The sequence below is a fragment of the Syzygium oleosum genome, unplaced genomic scaffold, assembly GCF_021117445.2.
Source record: "Syzygium oleosum isolate NSW1041296 unplaced genomic scaffold, Sole_v2.1 Sole_v2.01, whole genome shotgun sequence".
NCBI classification, from domain to species: Eukaryota; Viridiplantae; Streptophyta; class Magnoliopsida; order Myrtales; family Myrtaceae; genus Syzygium; species Syzygium oleosum.
In genome coordinates this window covers 22,328,891-22,350,242 of record NW_026607485.1, presented here as the reverse complement: position 1 = coordinate 22,350,242, position 21,352 = coordinate 22,328,891, and the positions used below count along the sequence as shown (strand labels likewise).

General features: G+C 40.6%; 4 protein-coding genes across 5 annotated transcripts in view; 2 read left to right on the top strand and 2 right to left on the bottom strand.

The window, feature by feature from the left end:
- The window catches only part of LOC115690680 (uncharacterized), a 36,876-nt gene extending 21,870 nt beyond the window's left edge, over positions 1–15,006 (bottom strand). The window contains exons 1-5 of one of the 2 annotated variants that reach the window (XR_008814308.1): positions 14,871–15,006; positions 14,769–14,813; positions 14,595–14,675; positions 14,293–14,388; positions 13,763–13,961 (exon numbers count right to left, since the gene is read on the bottom strand). The gene's annotated coding sequence lies outside the window, so the exon portion shown is untranslated. Of the gene's footprint in view, positions 1–13,762; positions 13,962–14,292; positions 14,389–14,594; positions 14,676–14,768; positions 14,814–14,870 lie in introns of those variants that run through there. The other variant, XM_056302501.1, reaches the window with a different exon arrangement.
- Positions 1,148–2,278, top strand: LOC130136884 (putative F-box protein At3g25750). Its single transcript, XM_056307452.1, has one exon. It carries the CDS (start codon positions 1,148–1,150, stop codon positions 2,276–2,278), a length of 1,131 nt encoding a protein of 376 aa, XP_056163427.1.
- On the bottom strand, positions 2,298–4,333 carry LOC130134803 (uncharacterized). The gene is made up of 4 exons (XM_056302508.1): positions 4,087–4,333; positions 3,677–3,725; positions 3,012–3,122; positions 2,298–2,829 (listed from the first exon to the last, which is right to left on the bottom strand). Exons 1-4 carry the CDS (start codon positions 4,179–4,181, stop codon positions 2,755–2,757), a joined length of 330 nt encoding a protein of 109 aa, XP_056158483.1. The 5' UTR covers positions 4,182–4,333; the 3' UTR covers positions 2,298–2,754.
- On the top strand, positions 11,384–12,514 carry LOC115668670 (putative F-box protein At3g25750). The gene has a single exon (XM_030590081.2). It carries the CDS (start codon positions 11,384–11,386, stop codon positions 12,512–12,514), a length of 1,131 nt encoding a protein of 376 aa, XP_030445941.2.
- Positions 15,007–21,352: the final 6,346 nt, after the last annotated feature.

Sequence of the window (21,352 nt, the reverse complement as noted above, 5' to 3'; positions counted from 1 at the left end):
CTTCTTCTTTTTTTTTAAAAATGTGTCAACCTATTCGATAAAAGATTAAATCGATTTTCTTATAAATCCAAAAGCATATTATTCCATAAAAATAATTAAACTCAAACAAACGTTTTTTTTCCAACAATTTTCTCACTTTTACTCAAACCTTCACTATACATGTCCATGTGTTTGCAATTTTCCCCACTTCATGATACCAAAATCCGACAAAAATCACACTATTAGATTTTCTCTTTTGGCTTGATGATATATATTCCGCACTCGTCTATTTTAGCAATGTATATCTGGAAAGATACTTGTTATCTGATAACCATAATTCAGACCAGCAATATGTTTCCTTTTTTATTTTTATTTTTTAAATAGAGAATTTGGATTCCTATTTGGTATGAGTCTATCTTTTTATGAGTGATGTTCGATTCAATGACAGAATACTTCTATCTTTATTACTTAAGGCGCAATCTAGGACTTTGCCCCTTTAGTATCCTTGCGATTGCTCCGCTTTAGCAGATGATCGTATTGCACCTCAAAACACACTTTTGAGTTTAGTCATAGATAAGATATTATTAGAGCGCCGTACCTTTTTGCTAATTACCGTTATTTCCGGCATATAACCGAGAATTTCCTTAAAAATCAAATCGTGTCTAAATCATTGGATCTCTTCTTTTTTTTTATAAAATATGTTAGCCTATTTGATCTCAATTAAATTTATTTTTCTTTATAAATCCAAAAGCCTATTATTCAAAAAAAAAATTTACTAAAACAAACATTGTTTTCCATAATATTCTCACTTTTACTCAAACCTTCACCATACATATCCATGTGTTTGCAATTTTCACCACTTCATGATACCAAAATCCGACAAAAATCACACTATTAGATTTTCTCTTTTGGCTTGACGATATCTTTCTCGCTTGCCTATTTTAGCATTGTATATCTGGAAAGATACTTGTTATCTGATAAGCATAATTCAAACCAGCACTCTGTTTCCTTTTTTATTTTTATTTTTTAAATAGAGAATTTGGATTCCTATTTGGTATGAGTCTATCTTTTTATGAGTAGGCAAATATATATATTCTCTCCCCTTTGTGGAAACATCCATCATACAAGCCTCCTCTCTCTCTGCTTTCTCTCAATACGTGAATCAACAATGGCGGAGAATTGGGCCGACCTTCCCCAAGAGCTGCTACAACTGTGCTCGAGACAACTCCTTCTAAAGGACCGGCTCGCATTCCGATCCGTGTGCTCGACGTGGCGTGCCGCTGCGGTCGAAGAGAGGTTCGATCTACCATGGTGGATGCTCGAGGACGATAGGTGCACCGAGACCAAGTGGGCTGAGTTCTACAGCCCCTTCAGTTCGCAAATTCACAAAGTTGTATTGCCGGAAGTGAAGGGGAAGAGGTGCTTCTCTTCACGGGGTTGGATCTTGACCGTCGGCACAGATTCGGAAGTCCACATGCTGAATCCCCTGTCCCGTGCCTTGCGCTATCGCGACGACGACATCATTAAGCTCCCTAATGTGAACAAACTGTCCAGTTGGGAAGACGAAATAAGTAAACCGGAAGTCGACAAGTTCATCTTGTCTGCAAGCCCCGCTTCATCTCCAAACTATACAGTTATGGTCATCTATTGGCCCTCTGGACCATTAGCCTTTTGGAAACCAGGCAATGAGGAGTGGAAAACGTTGACTCCCCCGGCCCAGTATGATGATAACAAGTATAATGATGACCTGGAAGATGGTGACCTGTATGTGGATAACAATGTTTTGGATGTCATATATCACCGGGGGCAATTTGTTGCAGTTAACTCCAGTGGCAGTATATTCACATGTGATGTGGATGGACCAGATCCGACGGCGCAAGTTATACTGGAGATGCCTCTGGAATTTCGAGATCTCTGGAAGCATAGCGAGGATCAGTACTTGGTGGAGTCGGCCGGCCGTCTGTTGTTGGTCTCACAATTATCACGACCAGAACGATATAGTAGTGTGATTACCGGATTCCGGGTTTTCGACGTTGATTTAGATACTAGAGAGTGGACGGAACTTGAGAGCATGGGGAACGTGTCCCTCTTTGTGGGTTTTAACTCTTCCTTTTCAGTACGTGTTGATGACAACAAGCACGGTATCAAGCCAAACTGTGTTTACTTTACCGGCTTCGGGGAGATAGGAACATACTACATGGAAGATAAAAGAATTGAGTTTGATCAACAGGTTGATTATAATTCTTATCCGCCTCGATGGATCGAATCTCCACCTCTATGGATTGAACCAAGTTTTTGATGCAGCACTATGTCGATCGGATCAATAATTGTCCCTCATGTCCAAGTAGGATTGTTGCTAGACATTTAGAAGTATCTTTCTATTAGTAATTATTTGTGGTGAGATTTGCCTATTTTATGTTGCTATAGGGCTAGTTTTTTCAAACGGAAATTTATATATTTTGTTCATCTTTTTGTATAGTGTATGACAAGTGGAAAGTGTTGCTATATTAAAGTTACCAAAACATTTGGGAGCTCACGGTGTAAAGTAATGCATGAAATTCTATTTCGACAACTTCTTTTTCGCTGAGATCGTACTAGTATTGCTGTCAAAGGCACAGAAGCTCCAACCACAGCTCATGGTTTAGACCATTTCAGAACCTTTCCATTTTAGTACTTAGACAACAGTTTGAGCATCTGTGCTTGGTCCGGCACACCAGTATAATGCAAGAAATCAATTAAGAATCCTAATGAGAGAAACAACAAGAAAACATCGCATTACCAACTGACAAGCACAAAATATGAAGGTAATGTCCCCTTGAAGTGAGGTAACTTATAGTTGGCGAGAAAAACCTGCAATTGAATGATTCAGAAAATCTTCAATACAGCGTGAAACATCATTTCATTATTCAACAGATAAATTTATGAGCATTTTTGCCGTTTAAACATGTTGGATTGCTGGACAACTATAGTGTAGTCTTGAGAAGGAAAGAAACAGACCTTGGCAATAGTAATCTCATAAAACCCATGAATACCTTGAACAATAAATGGAAAATGTGCATGACATTTTTCCTTCCCTTACTCTCCTTCTCTTGTCCCTCTTCTTCCACAACCAAACTCAGTCTCACCGTGTCTTCTTCTTTCTTCTGCGTGAACGAACGGAGTCCGAGATAAAACCGCCCAAAAGCAAATAAGAATGACAAGAAGGGAGAGAAGCTTTTCATTTTTCAACACCCGTGGCCCATGCACAATGGCGTTTAAAGCAACGTTGCTTTATCTCGAACGGTCATGTGGATATTTTGCGCATTTACTCTCCCCGATTGACGTTGTTTGCACAACAAACTAATCCAAAGAGTAAGATGTTGGTACTTACCTGCAAAACATCAAAGACATGGAGATAAAATACAGCACAGTACATCACATCCAAGACAAAAATATAACAATCATTCAACATTTGGCAGCTGGATTATAATCTCGCAGAGCGATGATATCATATCAAACTAACAAAATTGTCCATAATAAAGTGACAAGAACTATCATTTGAAGTGCTGAACCGAGAGAACAACTAGTAAGTATAGAGTCAAAGAGTTAGGAAGCCGAATTCCAAAGGTTGAACTGTTTTATAACGATAGTCTTTCAGACCATAGCTCATGATAGTGAAAATATAAAGGTAAGGCATAGCAAGGGAAAGAAAACATACAAGTTCCCAGGCATCGATACCTCTTGGTGCCGTCTCTTGAAGGAGATTCCTGTCCACACCAGAACGCCACGAAAAGAAGAATAAGGTTGCTTATAAACAATTTAGGTACGCCATAGTTAAAGAATTGCGGCTGGAACAGATCAATCCCCTCATTAGCAGTGGATAAACCAATGTCATGTGACAAGGTGAGTGATAAGCCACTGACCATGTTTGATTCACAAAGTGCATTAAGAAAAGGAGAGAGAGAGAGAGAGAGAGAGAGAGAGAGAGAGAGAGAGAGAGAATACAGTGCATTAGTACAGTTGAATGCTAATCATATTAAAGATACCTCACATGCATAAAGTACATCACTGGAAAATATATAAGATGCAACAGATAGGGAAAGACAGTAGCTGCGACGTTTCACTAACCGAACCCCATAATGCACATCACGATGGTTGCAATGGCCTGAAACACCATAGTCATCAAAAGTGATAACGTGAGAAGCCCATTTGATGAGTATCATCCTACGAGCAAGGTCACTCACTATGTTACTAGAGCAGCTAGAGTTCTCAATTTGACATAGTGGATAAAGATACTCAATGCATACACCACAAATGAAGAAATTTCATGACTGCTAGCATAAATTACCAAAGGCGAATATGGAAACGGGGGCGGAGAGCATCTGACTTCAGAAAGATTAATTAAAGTGCCTAATTTCAGTCAATATCTTACCGCGTGAATGCCACGAGCAAGGACTTCCTGTTCTATGATCTTGGATAATAAGTTACGATTCCATTTGTTGCCAAAACCATCCTGGTGATAATAGATAAAGTTAAAGATAACTCAAGCCGACATTTCTAATGACATGAAGATAGACAATAATAGACTTCACTGATCAGGTTGTACCCCCAAATCTGGATGGTCCACGACTTTAACTTGTTGGCGTGGCATCTTCATACAAGATTCCACATTAGACAATTCAAAATGTGGACAAAATGATGGACGAGTTCTGAAAATCACCCCGAGAGTCACACAAGCTTGGTAGAGCACTTCTTTTCTCACATTTCCTTTGCCATCAGCATCACCTTAAAAGCAAATGAAGAAGCTAAGCAAGAGAAGCAAGCGCACAACAGATCAGAGAGTAAAGAATACAACTTTTCTAAGAAGATCCTCGACAGAAAGGCGACATGAGACGATGTGCTAGAAATTCCTTTCGCTCCCAAGTTATCACGTGATGAGATGACACAAAACGACATTACCGAAACAATTACCAAAACATTTGGAAGCCCGCAGTGCGATGCATGGAATTATATTCCGATAACTTCTTCTTTGCTAAGATCATACTAGTATTGCTCTCAGAAGCACATAAGCTTCAACTACAGCTCATGGTTTAGACCATTTCGGAACCTTTCCATTTTAATCCTCAGACAACAGCGAGAGCATCTGTGCTGGTCTGGCACACCAGTATAATGCAAGAAATCAATTAAGAAGAATCCTCATGAGATGAACACGAAGAGAATGTCACATTACCAACCGACGAGCATAAAATACGAAGGTAATGTCCCCTTGAAGTGAGGTAACTAATAGATGGCGAGAACGACCCAGAAAATCTTCAATACAGTGTGGCGACTGCAAAGGATTCCATTAACATTAAGAAGTAATCCAGCTCAGAGCTAGCAAATTGGCATCGAAATTAGTAAACCCAACAAGAGCTAAACACAAGCACATCCCACTCAACAAGAAAGGGGCTCCTTCGTTTCGTTCCAGGACTTCTGGCAAAGCCGAAGCAGAAGGAGGAGCTAACTCCGACTAGGTGGGGACAGCAATAACGACAGAAAAATTGCCCAAAAATTCGAAACACGAGGGGCCGACCATCCCAATCAAACTACCAAGGTTTACCAGCTCCAACAACTCCGGTTCCTCAGACACCGCAGGCGAAGTGGGACGCACAAAAAACAACACCCCTCTCTCTCTCTCTCTCTCTTTCCTCTCTCACCCTCTCCTTCCTTCCTCGAACTCCTCCCTCCCGAAGCCATGCGGCGGTGTTCCCATCCCAACTGCGGGATGGTCTTCACCGTGAATGGGCTTGCCGATCATAAAAGGACCGTCCACCGCAAGAGCAAGGAGAAATCTGGCCATCGCGGCTCTACCTTCCGGTCCAAGGCGGAGCTCGAGGCACCGCTCGGTCCTTGGGACACCGCAGGAGGCGAAGTGGGACGGACGGTGGCCGTCGACGGAGGGTCCGAGTCCGACGGAGGCCGTGGGTCAGAGGTCAAGCACTCGACCCGACGTGCCGATCCCCGGTGGAGAATCTCCTCCTCCTCCACCCCTCTCTCTCACACACACACTCTCTCTCTTTCTGCGCTTACGCCCGGGGATCATAAAAACCCATTTCTTTTTTCTTTTTCTTTTTTCCCCATCTTCGCTTTTCGAAATCCCGCCACTTTCCCTCCTCCTCCTCCTCCTCCTCCTCCACGCGTCGGGACTATAAATACCACGACGCGCAAAAACAAACACCCACCCTCTCTCTCTCATTCCTTTCTCACTCCTCCCCTCCACCCTCTCCTTCCTTCCTCCTACTCCTCCCTCCCGATGGAAGCCAAGCAGCGGTGTCACCATCCTAACTGCGGGCTGCTCTTCACCGTGAATGGGCTTGTCCAGCATAACAAGGACGTCCACCGCAGGAGCGACGAGAAGTGCCGCCTCTGCGGCTCCGCCTTCAACCGGAAGGCGGAGCTCGAGGAGCACCGCTCCCTCCACGGCCGGAACTGCAAAGGAACCGCCAAAACCAGAACAGTGACGATCAACGAAGCCGCAGCGGCGGAGGCGACCGCGGAGGAAGCCGCAGCAGCGGAGGCGACCGCGGAGGAAGCCGCAGCGGCGCAGCAGCCGCACGAGTAGCTGCATGAGGCCGCCACCGCCTTGAGTATGTTTTCCTCTTTTCTCTCTGTTTGTGCGGCTGTGGCGGCGACCACGGCGGCGGACATACGTCCGATTTTCTCTTCAGCTTACATGATGTTGTTTTTCCGTTCCTGTTCCGATTGTGTGTGTGAATAAGGGTGGATGTGACTGCGGAAGCCACGGCAGCGAAGCAGCAGCGACCTTGAGGATCTATTTCCTCTTTTCTCTCTGTTTGTGCTGCGGCGGCAGAAACCACGGCAGCGGACATATGTCCGATTTTCTTCGTTGTCTTTCTGTTCCTTTTCCGAAATAAGGATAGCCGGCGATTCTAGGTTGTCGTTTCTTTTCATGCCTTTTTCCTACGGTCGGTGTATCTCCGAATCCTTGGGACACTCCGTTCTTCTCAAAGCTAGACTTGGCAAGTGCACTCTTCAAGAAAGCGCCTGAGATAGAAGCAGATCATGAACATGTGGCTTTGCATCTGGATGTTGAATAGCTTGCTTGACCAAGAATGACAAGAAGGGAGAGAAGCTTTTCATTTTTCAACACCCGTGGCCCATGCACAATGGCGTTTAAAGCAACGTTGCTTTATCTCGAACGGTCATGTGGATATTTTGCGCATTTACTCTCATCGATTGACGTTGTTTGCACAACAAACTAATCCAAAGAGTAAGATGTTGGTACTTACCAGCAAAACATCAAAGACATGGAGATAAAATACAGCACAGTACATCACATCCAAGACAAAAATATAACAATCATTCATGAGACATGCAAGAGACTAGCGTGCATAATTTCATGTGGCATGTAATCTAGTTGAGGTTGGTGGAAGCACCTCCATCTGCATGCATGCATGCATGCATATACGCACGAGAAACACGCGTGGATGCAACAGTAAAAGCATCAGGCCTGCCAATAAACCGCTGCCGAAACTACGGGGCTCAGAGTATCGTCTTTCAGCTGGTGCTTCTTCCAGACGGTTCAATAGCAAGGGCAGGGGCAGCTGCATCTATGATCCCGTTTTTGGAATTTCATGCCATTTCTGTAGGTGCTTCGTGCTTTCACGCATTCGCGTTATTCCCACGAATCTCATTTTGAGTGGAGGATAAATGGGCAGGAGGCCAATGTCCTTGGCACGGTGGAGTTCATACTTCACCTTGTCTTAGTAGCCGTCTTATATTGTTAAATCGCTGAAAGGCCAGTTTTAGTAATCACATGGAATTGTTGATGCTGGAACTTAGTCAAGCTTTGATTAAGTACATGAGAAGTTACTGAGAAGAAGGTTCATTAGTTTTCTTATTTCTGACTTTGGAGCTGGATCATCGACAGCCTTGGCTCGAAGAAGTAGAAGAACCAAGAGTTGGAGCCAAAAGTAGTTGCAATTCGATCCTTTTTTGTGCTCTGTTAAGTCAGCTCTTATCTCTGAGTTCTCATGATGGAATAACCTTTTGCAATCGAAGCTCGGGAAATGGGATACAAGTCCGTGGCTCATCTTCTAATGGTTGGGCTCCAACGAGCTGCAAAGCGCAGGCGAAGATGGCGGGGGCGGGCCTCGGCAAAGCAATGGATTCCGAGGTCGAAATGCCGAGAAAGATCAGCAACACGAGAGGCCCGGCTACAACATCTCGGCAACGGCATTACGTTTTGGATCACATACTAAGAATTTCGACACGAACGACTGCAGTTCTGCTAAGTGGGCGTGTGCCTTGCAGATTTTCATTTTTTGTCCAAGTTAAGACAGCCCGTGCGCTCTGGAACGAAAGGATGGTCCTAGCACTGTTGTAATGTAACCAGCTTATTAAAACGGTTGGGCATTTTCACCTTGATCTCGTTATTTTTCGGACACTATCTTCTCTGCCAATGCTCAAGTGAAATTTTGATGAAAGCCTATTATCGCCACAAAGAAGACTGTTCAATTTGTTGGCATTTCAAATTTTCTACGAAATCTTCTTTGATTTGTGGAAAATTGGAAAAAGGGGAAATGCTTCTTTGTTTGCGAAATCGGATCTCATCTCCAATTTCCTAGAAGTGGAAAAGAATACGACACACGATCAACATTGGGATTGTCCAACTCAAAAGCCGAACTTTTTTTTCATATAATTTCTCCGAAAATTGACCTTTTGGAATTGATGATCGTTGAATGCCAAATAAATAAATTATAATTGCCCGAGAAATTTTTACTATATACGACAATTTCCACAAGAAAAAAATTGTGATGATAATGCTATAACAATTGACAAAGCACCATATATAAGCCTCCCCTGTTGGCTGTCCACGGTCAAACCATAGTCAACTCCCCGTAGCCGCCGTCGTTCAGCTGTCGACGTTTCTTCCCCTACAATCGCGCTTGAGAGGCTTCGGCTCGATTCGGTTAGTATCCAATAGTTTCACGACACGTGTAATCTGACAGGAGCCGACCGCTTCATCAGCAGACACGTAGGCCCGTCAAATCACGGCTTACCATCAGCACGACTCCAGCGAATCACGCCCTCCGTCAAAATCAGTAAAACTTGGAAATGAAAAAAAATGAAACCTCGAAAAAACACAAGCCTTTCTATTCGATCTCTCCAGTGTTTTTTTGTATTCGATGTCTCTTCTCTTCCGATATCGTCGTAACTAGCGAACATGATTTTCAACCTTTCGATTACGGTTGGTTCGTCTCCCATTTATTCACGGTGCACTCGGTGTGCAAAAATTAAAAGTTATGTAGTAATTCTTCGCTTGTCTTTTTGAATATCACGTAAGGTAATAACATAAACAAGACATCGTAAGTCCCAAAATGACATTAACGAGATCACCGATACTACTTGTATTAAGAGTCCTTAAGATAAATAAAATGATTTAACTGACTATTAATCCGTAGCGAATATAACCATATTTAAAATACGAGCCGACGACTCCCCCACATGACTCGCTCTATAACATCTTTATATATATATATATGAATCATATTATATTTAATGAGAAATAATTTCTCGGTAAATCGAAGACTACCCCCCCCCCCCCACCCCCCACGGTGTGGTTCCGGGAGCTACAAAAAAGCTCCGAACTTTATATACATTCCCGTCTCCATTCATCGAACCCCTCGCTCTCTCTCTCTCTCTCTCTCTGCGACTGCAATGGCTCTCGTCAGCAGGCTCGCTTCCTCCTCCGCAGCCGCTTCACCTCGCCTCCGTCGGAGCTCCTCCTCCTCATCCTCCCGCGCTCGACCGCCCCTCATCTGCTCCCTCCACTACACCCCTCCTCCTCCAACTCCTTCCTCGCCGTTCATCGAGAGGCACTCGTGGAAATCACGGCTTACCATGGGCACGACTCCAGCCTGTCACACCCTCCTCCGTCAAAATCAGTAAAACTTGGAAATAAAAAAAATGAAACCGGAAAAACAAGTCTTTTTATTCGACCGCTCCGGTTCAACCTAAACAGGCTAAACCGAACATAATATATTATTCAGTGGCCTTGCCTCGGTTTCTCTTAAAGGAGAACTACAGGTTATTTCCCGCGTGTAACTAAAAATTTCCTTAAAAAACTGATTGTGTCTAAAATAGGTGAACCGATCGGTAAAATTTTATAGCATGAAAATCATTGGGTCTCTTCTTCTTCTTCTTTATAAAATGTGTCAACCTATTCGATAAAAGATTAAATCGATCTTCTTATAAATCCAAAAGCATATTATTCCATAAAAAAAATTAAACTCAAACAAACGTTTTTTTTCCAACAATTTTCTCACTTTTACTCAAACCTTCACTATACATGTCCATGTGTTTGCAATTTTCCCCACTTCATGATACCAAAATCCGACAAAAATCACACTATTAGATTTTCTCTTTTGGCTTGATGATATATATTCCGCGCTCGTCTATTTTAGCAATGTATATTTGGAAAGATACTTGTTATCTGATAACCATAATTCAGACCAGCAATCTATTTCCTTTTTTATTTTTATTTTTTAAATAGAGAATTTGGATTCCTATTTGGCATGAGTCTATCTTTTTATGAGTGATGTTCAATTCAATGATGGAATACTTCTATCTTTATTACTTCAAGCGCAATCTAGGACTTTGCCCCTTTAGTATCCTTGCGATTGCTCCGCTTTAGCAGATGATCGTATTGCACCTCAAAACACACTTTTGAGTTTAGTCATAGATAAGATATTATTAGAGCGCCGTACCCTTTTGCTAATTACCGTTATTTCCGGCATATAACCGAGAATTTCCTTAAAAATCAAATCGTGTCTAAATCATTGGATCTCTTCTTTTTTTTATAAAATATGTTAGCCTATTTGATCTCAATTAAATTGATTTTTCTTTATAAATCCAAAAGCAAAAGCCTATTATTCAAAAAAAAAATTTACTAAAACAAACATCGTTTTCCATAATTTTCTCACTTTTACTCAAACCTTCACCATACATATCCATGTGTTTGCAATTTTCCCCACTTCATGGTACCAAAATCCGACAAAAATCACACCATTAGATTTTCTCCTTTGGCTTGACGATATATCTTTCTCACTTGTCTATTTTAGCAATGTATATCCGGAAAGATACTTGTAATCTGATAACCATAATTCAAACCAGCACTCTGTTTCCTTTTTTATTTTTATTTTTTAGATAGAGAATTTGGATTCCTATTTGGTATGAGTCTTATCTTTTTATGAGTAGGCAAATATATATATATATATATATATATATATATATATATATATATATATATATATATATATATATATATATATATATATATATATATATATTCTCTCCCCTTTGTGGAAACATCCATCATACAAGCCTCCTCTCTCTCTGCTTTCTCTCAATACGTGAATCAACAATGGCGGAGAATTGGGCCGACCTTCCCCAAGAGCTGCTACAACTGTGCTCGACACAACTCCTTCTAAAGGACCGGCTCGCATTCCGATCCGTGTGCTCGACGTGGCGTGCCGCCGCATTCGAAGAGAGGTTCGATCTACCATGGTGGATGCTCGAGGACGATAAGTGCACCGAGACCAAGTGGGCCGAGTTCTACAGCCCCTTCAGTTCGCAAATTCACAAAGTTGTATTGCCGGAAGTGAAGGGGAAGAGGTGCTTCTCTTCACGGGGTTGGATCTTGACCGTCGGCACAGACTCAGAAGTCCACATGCTGAATCCCCTGTCCCGTGCCTTGCGCTATCGCGACGACGACATCATTAAGCTCCCTAACGTGAACAAACTGTCCAGTTGGGATGACGAAATAAGTAAACCGGAAGTCGACAAGTTCATCTTGTCTGCAAGCCCCGCTTCATCTCCAAACTATACAGTTATGGTCATCTATTGGCCCTCTGGACCATTAGCCTTTTGGAAACCAGGCAATGAGGAGTGGAAAACGTTGACTCCCCCGGCCCAGTATGATGATAACAAGTATAATGATGACCTGGAAGATAGCGACCTGTATGTGGATAAGGATGTTTTGGATGTCATATATTACCGGGGGCAATTTGTTGCAGTTAACTCCAGTGGCAGTATATTCACTTGTGATGTGGATGGACCAGATCCGACGGCGCAAGTTATACTGGAGATGCCTCTGGAATTTCGAGATCTCTGGAAGCATAGCGAGGATCAGTACTTGGCGGAGTCGGCCGGCCGTCTGTTGTTGGTCTCACAATTATCACGACCAGAACGATATAGTAGTGTGATTACCGGATTCCGGGTTTTCGACGTTGATTTAGATACTAGAGAGTGGAAGGAGCTTGAGAGCATGGGGAAAGTGTCTTTCTTTGTGGGTTTTAACTCTTCCTTTTCAGTACGTGTTGACGACAACAAGCAGGGTATCAAGCCAAACTGTGTTTACTTTACCGGCTTCGGGGGGATAGGAACATACTACATGGAAGATAAAAGAATTGAGTTTGATCAACAGGCTGATTATAATTCTTATCCGCCTCCATGGATCGAATCTCCACCTCTATGGATTGAACCAAGTTTTTGATGCAACACTATGTCCATCGGATCAATAATTGTCCCTCATGTCCAAGTAGGATTGTTGCTAGACATTTAGAAGTATCTTTCTATTAGTAATTATTTGTGGTGAGATTTGCCTATTTTAATTTGCTATAGGGCTACTTTTTTCAAACGGAAATTTATATATTTTGTTCATCTTTTTGTATAGTGTATGACAAGTGGAAAGTGTTGCTATATTAAAGTTACCAAAACATTTGGGAGCTCACGGTGTAAAGTAATGCATGAAATTCTATTTCGACAACTTCTTTTTCGCTGAGATCGTACTAGTATTGCTGTCAAAGGCACAGAAGCTCCAACCACAGCTCATGGTTTAGACCATTTCAGAACCTTTCCATTTTAGTACTTAGACAACAGTTTGAGCATCTGTGCTTGGTCCGGCACACCAGTATAATGCAAGAAATCAATTAAAAATCCTAATGAGAGAAACAACAAGAAAACATCGCATTACCAACTGACAAGCACAAAATATGAAGGTAATGTCCCCTTGAAGTGAGGTAACTTATAGTTGGCGAGAAAAACCTGCAATTGAATGATTCAGAAAATCTTCAATACAGCGTGAAACATCATTTCATTATTTAACAGATAAATTTATGAGCATTTTTGCCATTTAAACATGTTGGATTGCTGGACAACTATAGTGTAGTCTTGAGAAGGGAAGAAACAGACCTTGGCAATAGTAATCTCATAAAACCCATGAATACCTTGAACAATAAATGGAAAAAGTGCATGACATTTTTCCTTCCCTTACTCTCCTTCTCTTGTCCCTCTTCTTCCACAACCAAACTCAGTCTCACCGTGTCTTCTTCTTTCTTCTACGTGAACGAACGGAGTCCGAGAAAAAACCGCCCAAAAGCAAATCAGAATGACAAGAAGGGAGAGAAGCTTTTCATTTTTCAACACCCGTGGCCCTTGCACAATGGCGTTTAAAGCAACGTTGCTTTATCTCGAACTGTCATGTGGATATTTTGCGCATTTACTCTCACAGATTGACGTTGTTTACGCAACAAACTAATCCAAAGAGTCAGATGTTGGTACTTACCTGCAAAACATCAAAGACATTGACATAAAATACAGCACAGTACATCACATCCAAGACAAAAATATAACAATCATTCAACATTTGGCAGCTGGATTATAATCTCGTAGAGCGATGATATCATATCAAACTAACAAAATTGTCCATAATAAAGTGACAAAAACTATCATTTGAAGTGCTGAACCGAGAGAACAACTAGTAAGTATAGAGTCAAAGAGTTAGGAAGCCGAATTCCAAAGGTTGAACTGTTTTATAATGATAGTCTTTCAGACCATAGCTCATGATAGTGAAAATATAAAGGTAAGGCATAGCAAGGGAAAGAAAACATACAAGTTCCTAGGCCTCGATATCTCTTGGTGCCGTCTCTTGAAGGAGATTCCTGTCCACACCAGAATGCCACGAAAAGAAGAATAAGGTTACTTATAAACAATTTAGGTACGCCATAGTTAAAGAATTGCGGCTAATCCCCTCATTAGCAGTGGATAAACCAATGTCATGTGATAAGGTGAGTAATAAGCCATTGACCCTGGTTGATTCACAAAGTGAATTAAGAAAAGCAGAGAGAGAGAGAGGGAGAGAGATTATACAGTGCATTAGTACAGTTGAATGTTAATCATATTAAAATTACCTCACATGCATAAAGGACATCACTGGAAAATATATAAGATGCAACAGATAGGGACAGACAGTAGCTGAGACGTTTCACTAACCGAACCCCATAATGCACATCACGATGGTTGCAATGGCCTGAAACACCATAGTCATCAAAAGTGATAACCTGAGAAGCCCATTTGATGAGTATCATCCTATGAGCAAGGTCACTCACTATGTTACTAGAGCAGCTAGAGTTCTCAATTTGACAGTGGATAAAGATACTCAATGCATACGCTACAAATGAAGAAATTTCACGACTGCTAGCATAAATTTCCAAAGGCGAATATGGAAACAGGGGCGAAGAGCATCTGACTTCAGAAAGATTAATTAAAGTGCCTAATTTCAGTTAATGTCTTACCGCATGAATGCCACGAGCAAGGACTTCCTGTTCTATGATCTTGGATAATAAGTTATGATTCCATTTGTTGCCAAACCCATCCTAGTGATAATGGATAAAGTTAAAGATAACTCAAGCCGACATTTCTAATGACATGAAGATAGACAATGACAGACTTCACTGATCAGGTAGTACCTGCATATCTGGATGGTCCACGACTTTAACTTGTTGGCGTGGCACCTTCATACAAGATTCCACATTAGACAGTTCAAAATGTGGACAAGTTCTGAAAATCACCTCGAGAGTCACACAAGCTTGGTAAAGCTCTTCTTTTCTCACATTTCCTTTGCCATCAGCATCACCTTAAAAGCAAATGAAGCTAAGCAAGAGAAGCAAGCATACAATAGATCACAGAGTAAAGAATACAACTTTTCTAAGAAGATCCTCAACAGAAAGGCACCATGAGACGATGTGCTAGAAATTCGTTTCGCTCCCAAGTTATCACGTGATGAGATGACACAAAACGACATTACCGAAACAATTACCAAAACATTTGGAAGCCCGCAGAGCGATGCATGGAATTATATTCCGATAACTTCTTCTTTGCTAAGATCATACTAGTATTGCTCTCAGAAGCACATAAGCTTCAACTACAGCTCATGGTTTAGACCATTTCGGAACCTTTCCATTTTAATACTCAGACAACAGCGAGAGCATCTGTGCTGGTCCAGCACACCAGTATAATGCAAGAATCCTAATAAGAAGAATCCTAATGAGATAAACACGAAGAAAATATCAGATTACCAACCAACAAGCATAAAATACGAAGGTAATGTTGTTAGAAATTTAACTATAGCGGAAGACTGAAGATTCCGATTATTCATGTATAAACTATAACCATGCATAATCAGAATCGAGTGCGGAAACGTGAAAAAATCTATACTAACCTCCAGCCATTGATGAAATCGAGAACCTAATATGCGGAGCTTTGACGATCATCGATAGATACTTCTAGCCAAGCCCTCTCAACGTCGATAATGTGTTTTTCGATATCTCAGATAAATGAATGAGAGATCGATCTTAAAAATTATGAGAGGATTTGGCTTAGATGACCTATTTATATCCCAATTCATATCCTTATAGATAACTTCTCCCATCAAGATAGTTATCTTAATATTGGGCGATCATAGTTATCACGTATTTAAATGCGCTCAATAAACATCGACGAAAGTAATTAATGTGGGCAATAATAAACTAAATGTGAGATCACATTATAGATAATATAATTATAACATTCTCCCACTTGATCCCAACATTTCATCAAACGAAATATTGAACCAAACAAAAAAACTTCATGCTGAAAATAAAACACATGAATCATGGCGATAAGTCCTCTTATAACGAGTATTATCTTCCATGTATCACAATGCGTCTCATCAGCCCATATGTGATAACATAACTTAATGAATAAACCTTATGTTTATTCTAGGTAAAAAACGATTGTTATTCTCAAAATAACTGAATATGTACACCATAATTGAGAATAACATCACAATGAATAAGAGTTTCACAAATTCGTCCATACGAAGAAATTTTACATAATAGGATCAATTCCCATCCTAAGCACATGATCCTTATAACTCATTGGTGGCATGCCTTTAGTTAAAGGATCAGTTAACATCAATTCAGTGCTAACGTGTTCAATGACTACTTTGTTCTCTTTAACATATTCCCTTATGGCTAAATACTTAATATCGATGTGTTTGCTTCGATTACCACTTTCGTGGTTTTTAGCCATGAAAACAGCAGCTGAATTGTTACAAAATATCCTTAATGGCTTAGCAATGGAATCAACAACTCTAAGTCCTGATATAAAACTCTTCAACCACACACTATGTGAGGTAGCCTCAAAACAGGAAACGAACTCAGCCTCCATAGTGGAAGTAGCAACCAAAGTCTGCTTCGCACTCCTCCAGGATATTGCTCCGCCATCTAACATAAAAATGTATCCAGATGTTGATTTTCGAGAATCAACGCAACCAGCGAAATCCGAATCCAAATAACCAACTACCTCTAAGTTGTCAGTTCGTCTATACATAAGCATATAATCTTTTGTACCTTGAAGGTACCTCATTACCTTCTTTGCAGCTCTCCAGTGGTCCATACCTGAATCACTCTGATATCTTCCCAACATTCCCACAGCAAAAGCAATGTTAGGTCGAGTGCAAACCTGAGCATACATCAAGCTTTCGACAGCAAAACCATATGGGATGTTATTCATTTGTTCCCTTTCGAGATTGTTCTTCGAGCATTGGTTCAAATTGAACCTGTCACCCTTCACAATAGGTGCTATACTTGGTGAATAATCTTTCATCCGAAATCTCTCTAAGACTTTATTGATATAGGTTTCTTGAGACAATCCTAAAATGCCTGGAGGCCTATTCATATGGATCTTAATGCCAATGACATAAGATGCCTCACTCATATCCTTCATGTCAAAATTCTTAGAGAGGAATTGTTTCACCTCATGTAAAAACCCCTTATCATTGGTTGCAAGTAAAATATCATCCACATGCAGTACAAGGAAACAAATTTTGCTCCCACTAACCTTCTAGTATATACATTTTTTTTGACATTCTCAACAAAACCGAATGAGGAGATGACATCATGGAACCTTAAGTACCATTGGCAGGATGCTTGTTTCAAGCCATATATAGATTTCTTAAGCTTGCACACCAAATGCTCACCATTACTAGAGGAGAACCCTTCTAGTTGTTTCATATAAACCTCATCCTCTAGTTCTCCGTTGAGGAACGCCATTTTCACATCCATTTGATGCAATTCTATGTCAAAATGGGCAACCAATGCCAAAATGATACGAAAAGAATCTTTTTTAGATACAGGAGAAAATGTCTCCGCGTAATCGATTCGCTCCCTTTGAGTGAATATTTTGGCAACGAGTCTAGCTTTATATCTCTCAATGTTGCCTAATGAGTACTTCTTAGTTTTGAAGACCCATTTACAACCAGTGGCCTTCGCACCATTAGGCAACTCAACCAAATCCCAGACTTTATTAGATGCCATAGAACTCATCTCATCCTTCATGGCATTGTACCACAAATTGAATTTATCGCAACTTATGGCTTGTGAAAACGTTTTAGGATCATTATCAGCTCCAATATTATAGTCAGATTCTTGTAGATACACTATGTAATCACTAGGTATTGCTGATTTCTTCATTCTAGTAGATCTTCTTAATGTTGCATCAACATTCTCACGAGGAGCATGTTGTTCAACTAATTATTCAACAGTTTCTGGTAATTGCTGAACAACTGGATCCACTAGATCAACATTAGTAGGTTGTAGAACCTTAATGATTGGTTGTTCAATAGCCGGTTGAACTAAAGGGGCATTATGAATAACAACCAATCTATTACTTGAGGTGGAAAGTTGAGCATACGAATGATCTCATAAACAAAGTTTCGAGAATGATCGCTTCCACTGACCAAGTCATTTTCAAGAAACTAAGCGTTCCTCGATTCCACAATCCTAGTGGTATGAGATGAACAATAAAACCTATATCCCTTAAACTTTTCGGCATATCTAATGAAATACTCACTTATAGTCCTTGGATCTAACTTCTTTTCTTATGGATTATAAACTCTTACTTCAGACGGGTATCTCCAAACGCGCACATGTCGCAAACTTGGTTTCCAACCTTTAAATAACTCAAAAGGCGTTTTTGGGACAGCCTTGGTCGGAACTCAATTCAATATGTACATAGCCATCTTAAAAGCTTCAGTCCACAAGGATTTAGGAAGTTTGGAGTTGCTAAGCATACTCCGCACCATGTCCAATAAAGTTTGGTTTATTCTTTCTGCTACACCATTTTGATCCGGAGAACTAGGCATAGTATATTTGGCAACTATCCCATGCTCTTGAAGAAACTTCGCAAATGGACCAGGTGCTTGTCCATCTTCAGTGTACCTACCAAAGTATTCCCCACCTCTATCTGATCTCACGATCTTAATTTGCTTACCGCATTATTTCTCTACTTCGGCCTTAAATACTTTAAAGGCATCTAATGCTTCGTTCTTATTATGAAGCAAGTAGAAATACATGAAATGTGAGTAATCATCTATGAAGGAGATAAAATACTTCTGACCACACGAGTCCATGTCTAGATTACAAATATCTATATGTATGATTTCTAATATTTCTGTACTCCTCTTGGCACCTCTCTTTGTCTTGTTGGTCTGCTTTCCCTTTATGCAGTCCACACAAGTGTTATAATCAGATCAGTAAAATTCAAAGTACTAAATACTCCATCATTTTACTAATCGTTTAACTCTATCTATGGAGATATGTCCCAATCTCCGGTGCCATGACATAGAGGAATCTTCATACACAACACATCGCTTTATACCGGCATTATCATGAACATGCATCGCATTATAAAAGGCATTGTCTTGTAAATTAATTCGGAAAAAACCATCAGACAAAATACCACTCCCAACAATTTCAGATTTAAACGATAAACTGAAGTTTAAATCTGAAAAGTTAAAGGAGTAATCCAATGGTACAAGTCTTGAAACTGAAATTAAGTTTCTAGAGAAACTAGGAACATAAAAGGTCATTTCCAAATTCAAAACAAAGCCACTATTGAGAACCAATCTACATGCCCCAATAGCTTCCACATGCGAACACATCTTGTTTCCTGAATAGATGCTTTGTTCACTTCCCATTGGTTTCCGGTGGTTTTGAAAACCTTGCATGAAATTCGAAATGTGGATTGTAGATCCAGAATCAATCCGCCAAGTATTGTGACTTACATCAGCTATATTATATTCATAACATACACAAGAGGTTGGATTACCTTTCTTCTTGAGCCAAGCCTTAAATTTGACACAATCTTTCCTCATATGCCCCTTCTTTTTGCAGAAGAAACATTTGGATTCTTACTTAATGTCAGCTCGGGGAGGTATTTTACCTTTTTCCCTTATGCTTGCCTCGCTCTTTATGCTTTTCTTGTGTTACTAAATGAACACTCTCTCCCGATTCCATAAGCAACCTTTCTTCCTCTTGAACACACATGGTCATGAGTTCATTAATTGACCATTTACTCTTATGTGTGTTATAAGAGATCTTGAAAGGTGCATACTGATGTGGAAAAGCGTTCAGAATATAATACATAAGAAAAGACTCAGATATCTCAACCTCAAGATTCTTCAGCTGAGCCACAATGTCCCCCATTTTCATGATGTGCTCACGCACACCTCTAATACTAGTGAGTTTTAAAGATGAAAACTTCATAATCAGGGTCATGGCATGAGACTTTTCTAACGTCTCAAACTGCGCACCAATGGCCTCCAACAAGGCCTTAGCATTGCTATGCTGAGTGACTGAATCACGGATACTAGGAGATATTTTAGTCTTTATGAACATCACACTAAGGCGGTCGGACCGCCCCTATTTTCATAAAGGGCTATCTCAGCTGCAGTGCTCGTGTCAGAAGGAGCAGGTGGTTCGTCTTTTCTTATAGCATAGTCAATGTCCATGCACCCCAATTGAAGAAGGATTAACTCCTTCCAAACTTTATAGTTTTCACCATTTAAAACGGGAACATCATTATTAAATTCAGATAAATTCATAGGTTGTAAAACTGCATATCAAATATACATGCTTACGTCACAAAATTTGAGGCACATCAAACATATATCATTCTTTACCAATGTAAAACATGTTACAAATATGAATCACATAACATAAAAACTGCCTGTGGCTAAGTTTTTAATTTAAATAGATTCATAATTACTTTATGAAGAAACTATCATATTATATTCATTTTCTTAATCCTTGTGGGTAAATTAAGAAAAATAATATGATATTTCATCATAATTAATCATATTAATATAATGAAAATTCCCGTGGGATAAAATTCATTACATTTATACGATTAATTACAATCAATGTCCTTTTCTAAATGTGATCCGGAGGCTCTTAATATATAATTTCAACTAATTAAAGCTGCTGTGGCTACTCACTAATTAATTAAAACTAATGGATCACTAGACATTTAATTACATGTATAATATATCACAAAATTGTATGTAAGGGCACAACCGTAAATTAATGTACCCAAGGCCAAAATAGTAGATAAAAGCACCAAGGGACAAAATAGGAATTTTCATGTAGCTAAGTGAGGGCAAAACTGTAATCAACACGGAGAGGGCAAATACGTAAATTCAGCGAAGAAGGGCAAAACGGAAATTTTCAGGCATCGAGGTCCGCACACACGTGCTGCGCACGCGCCAGTGTCCGCACATGTGCGTGGATCCCACGTGCCTCGCCTGCGCGGGTGCGTGGACCGCACACGCCTAGCCTTCTCGGGCAATCAGCCGCGATTTTACTTCTTTCGTGCATCAAGCCGCTCCCTGTTTCCGCCGCCTTCCACCACCTGGGTCTCCTCTGACAGCCCACCTTAGACTAAATTGAATGGTGGGTTTTGGAGACCACACCGGCGCGACCACACAGGTCCAAGATTCGGCGAAAACGGCCAAGAAATTGGCCCGAATTAAGCATAATTCCGCCAAAACGCAAATCCTGACCACCACGACTTCCGCCACCCAATTCACATCCGGCGATCACCGTAATACAGAATTAACTTAGGGGTTTTATTACCCATGGCGGTGCGATTGTGCTGGTCCAAAGCCGGGTGGTGGGTTGCCCGAATTTGGCCGGAATCGCCAATTTCTCTTTTGCCCATAGATTGCCCCGAT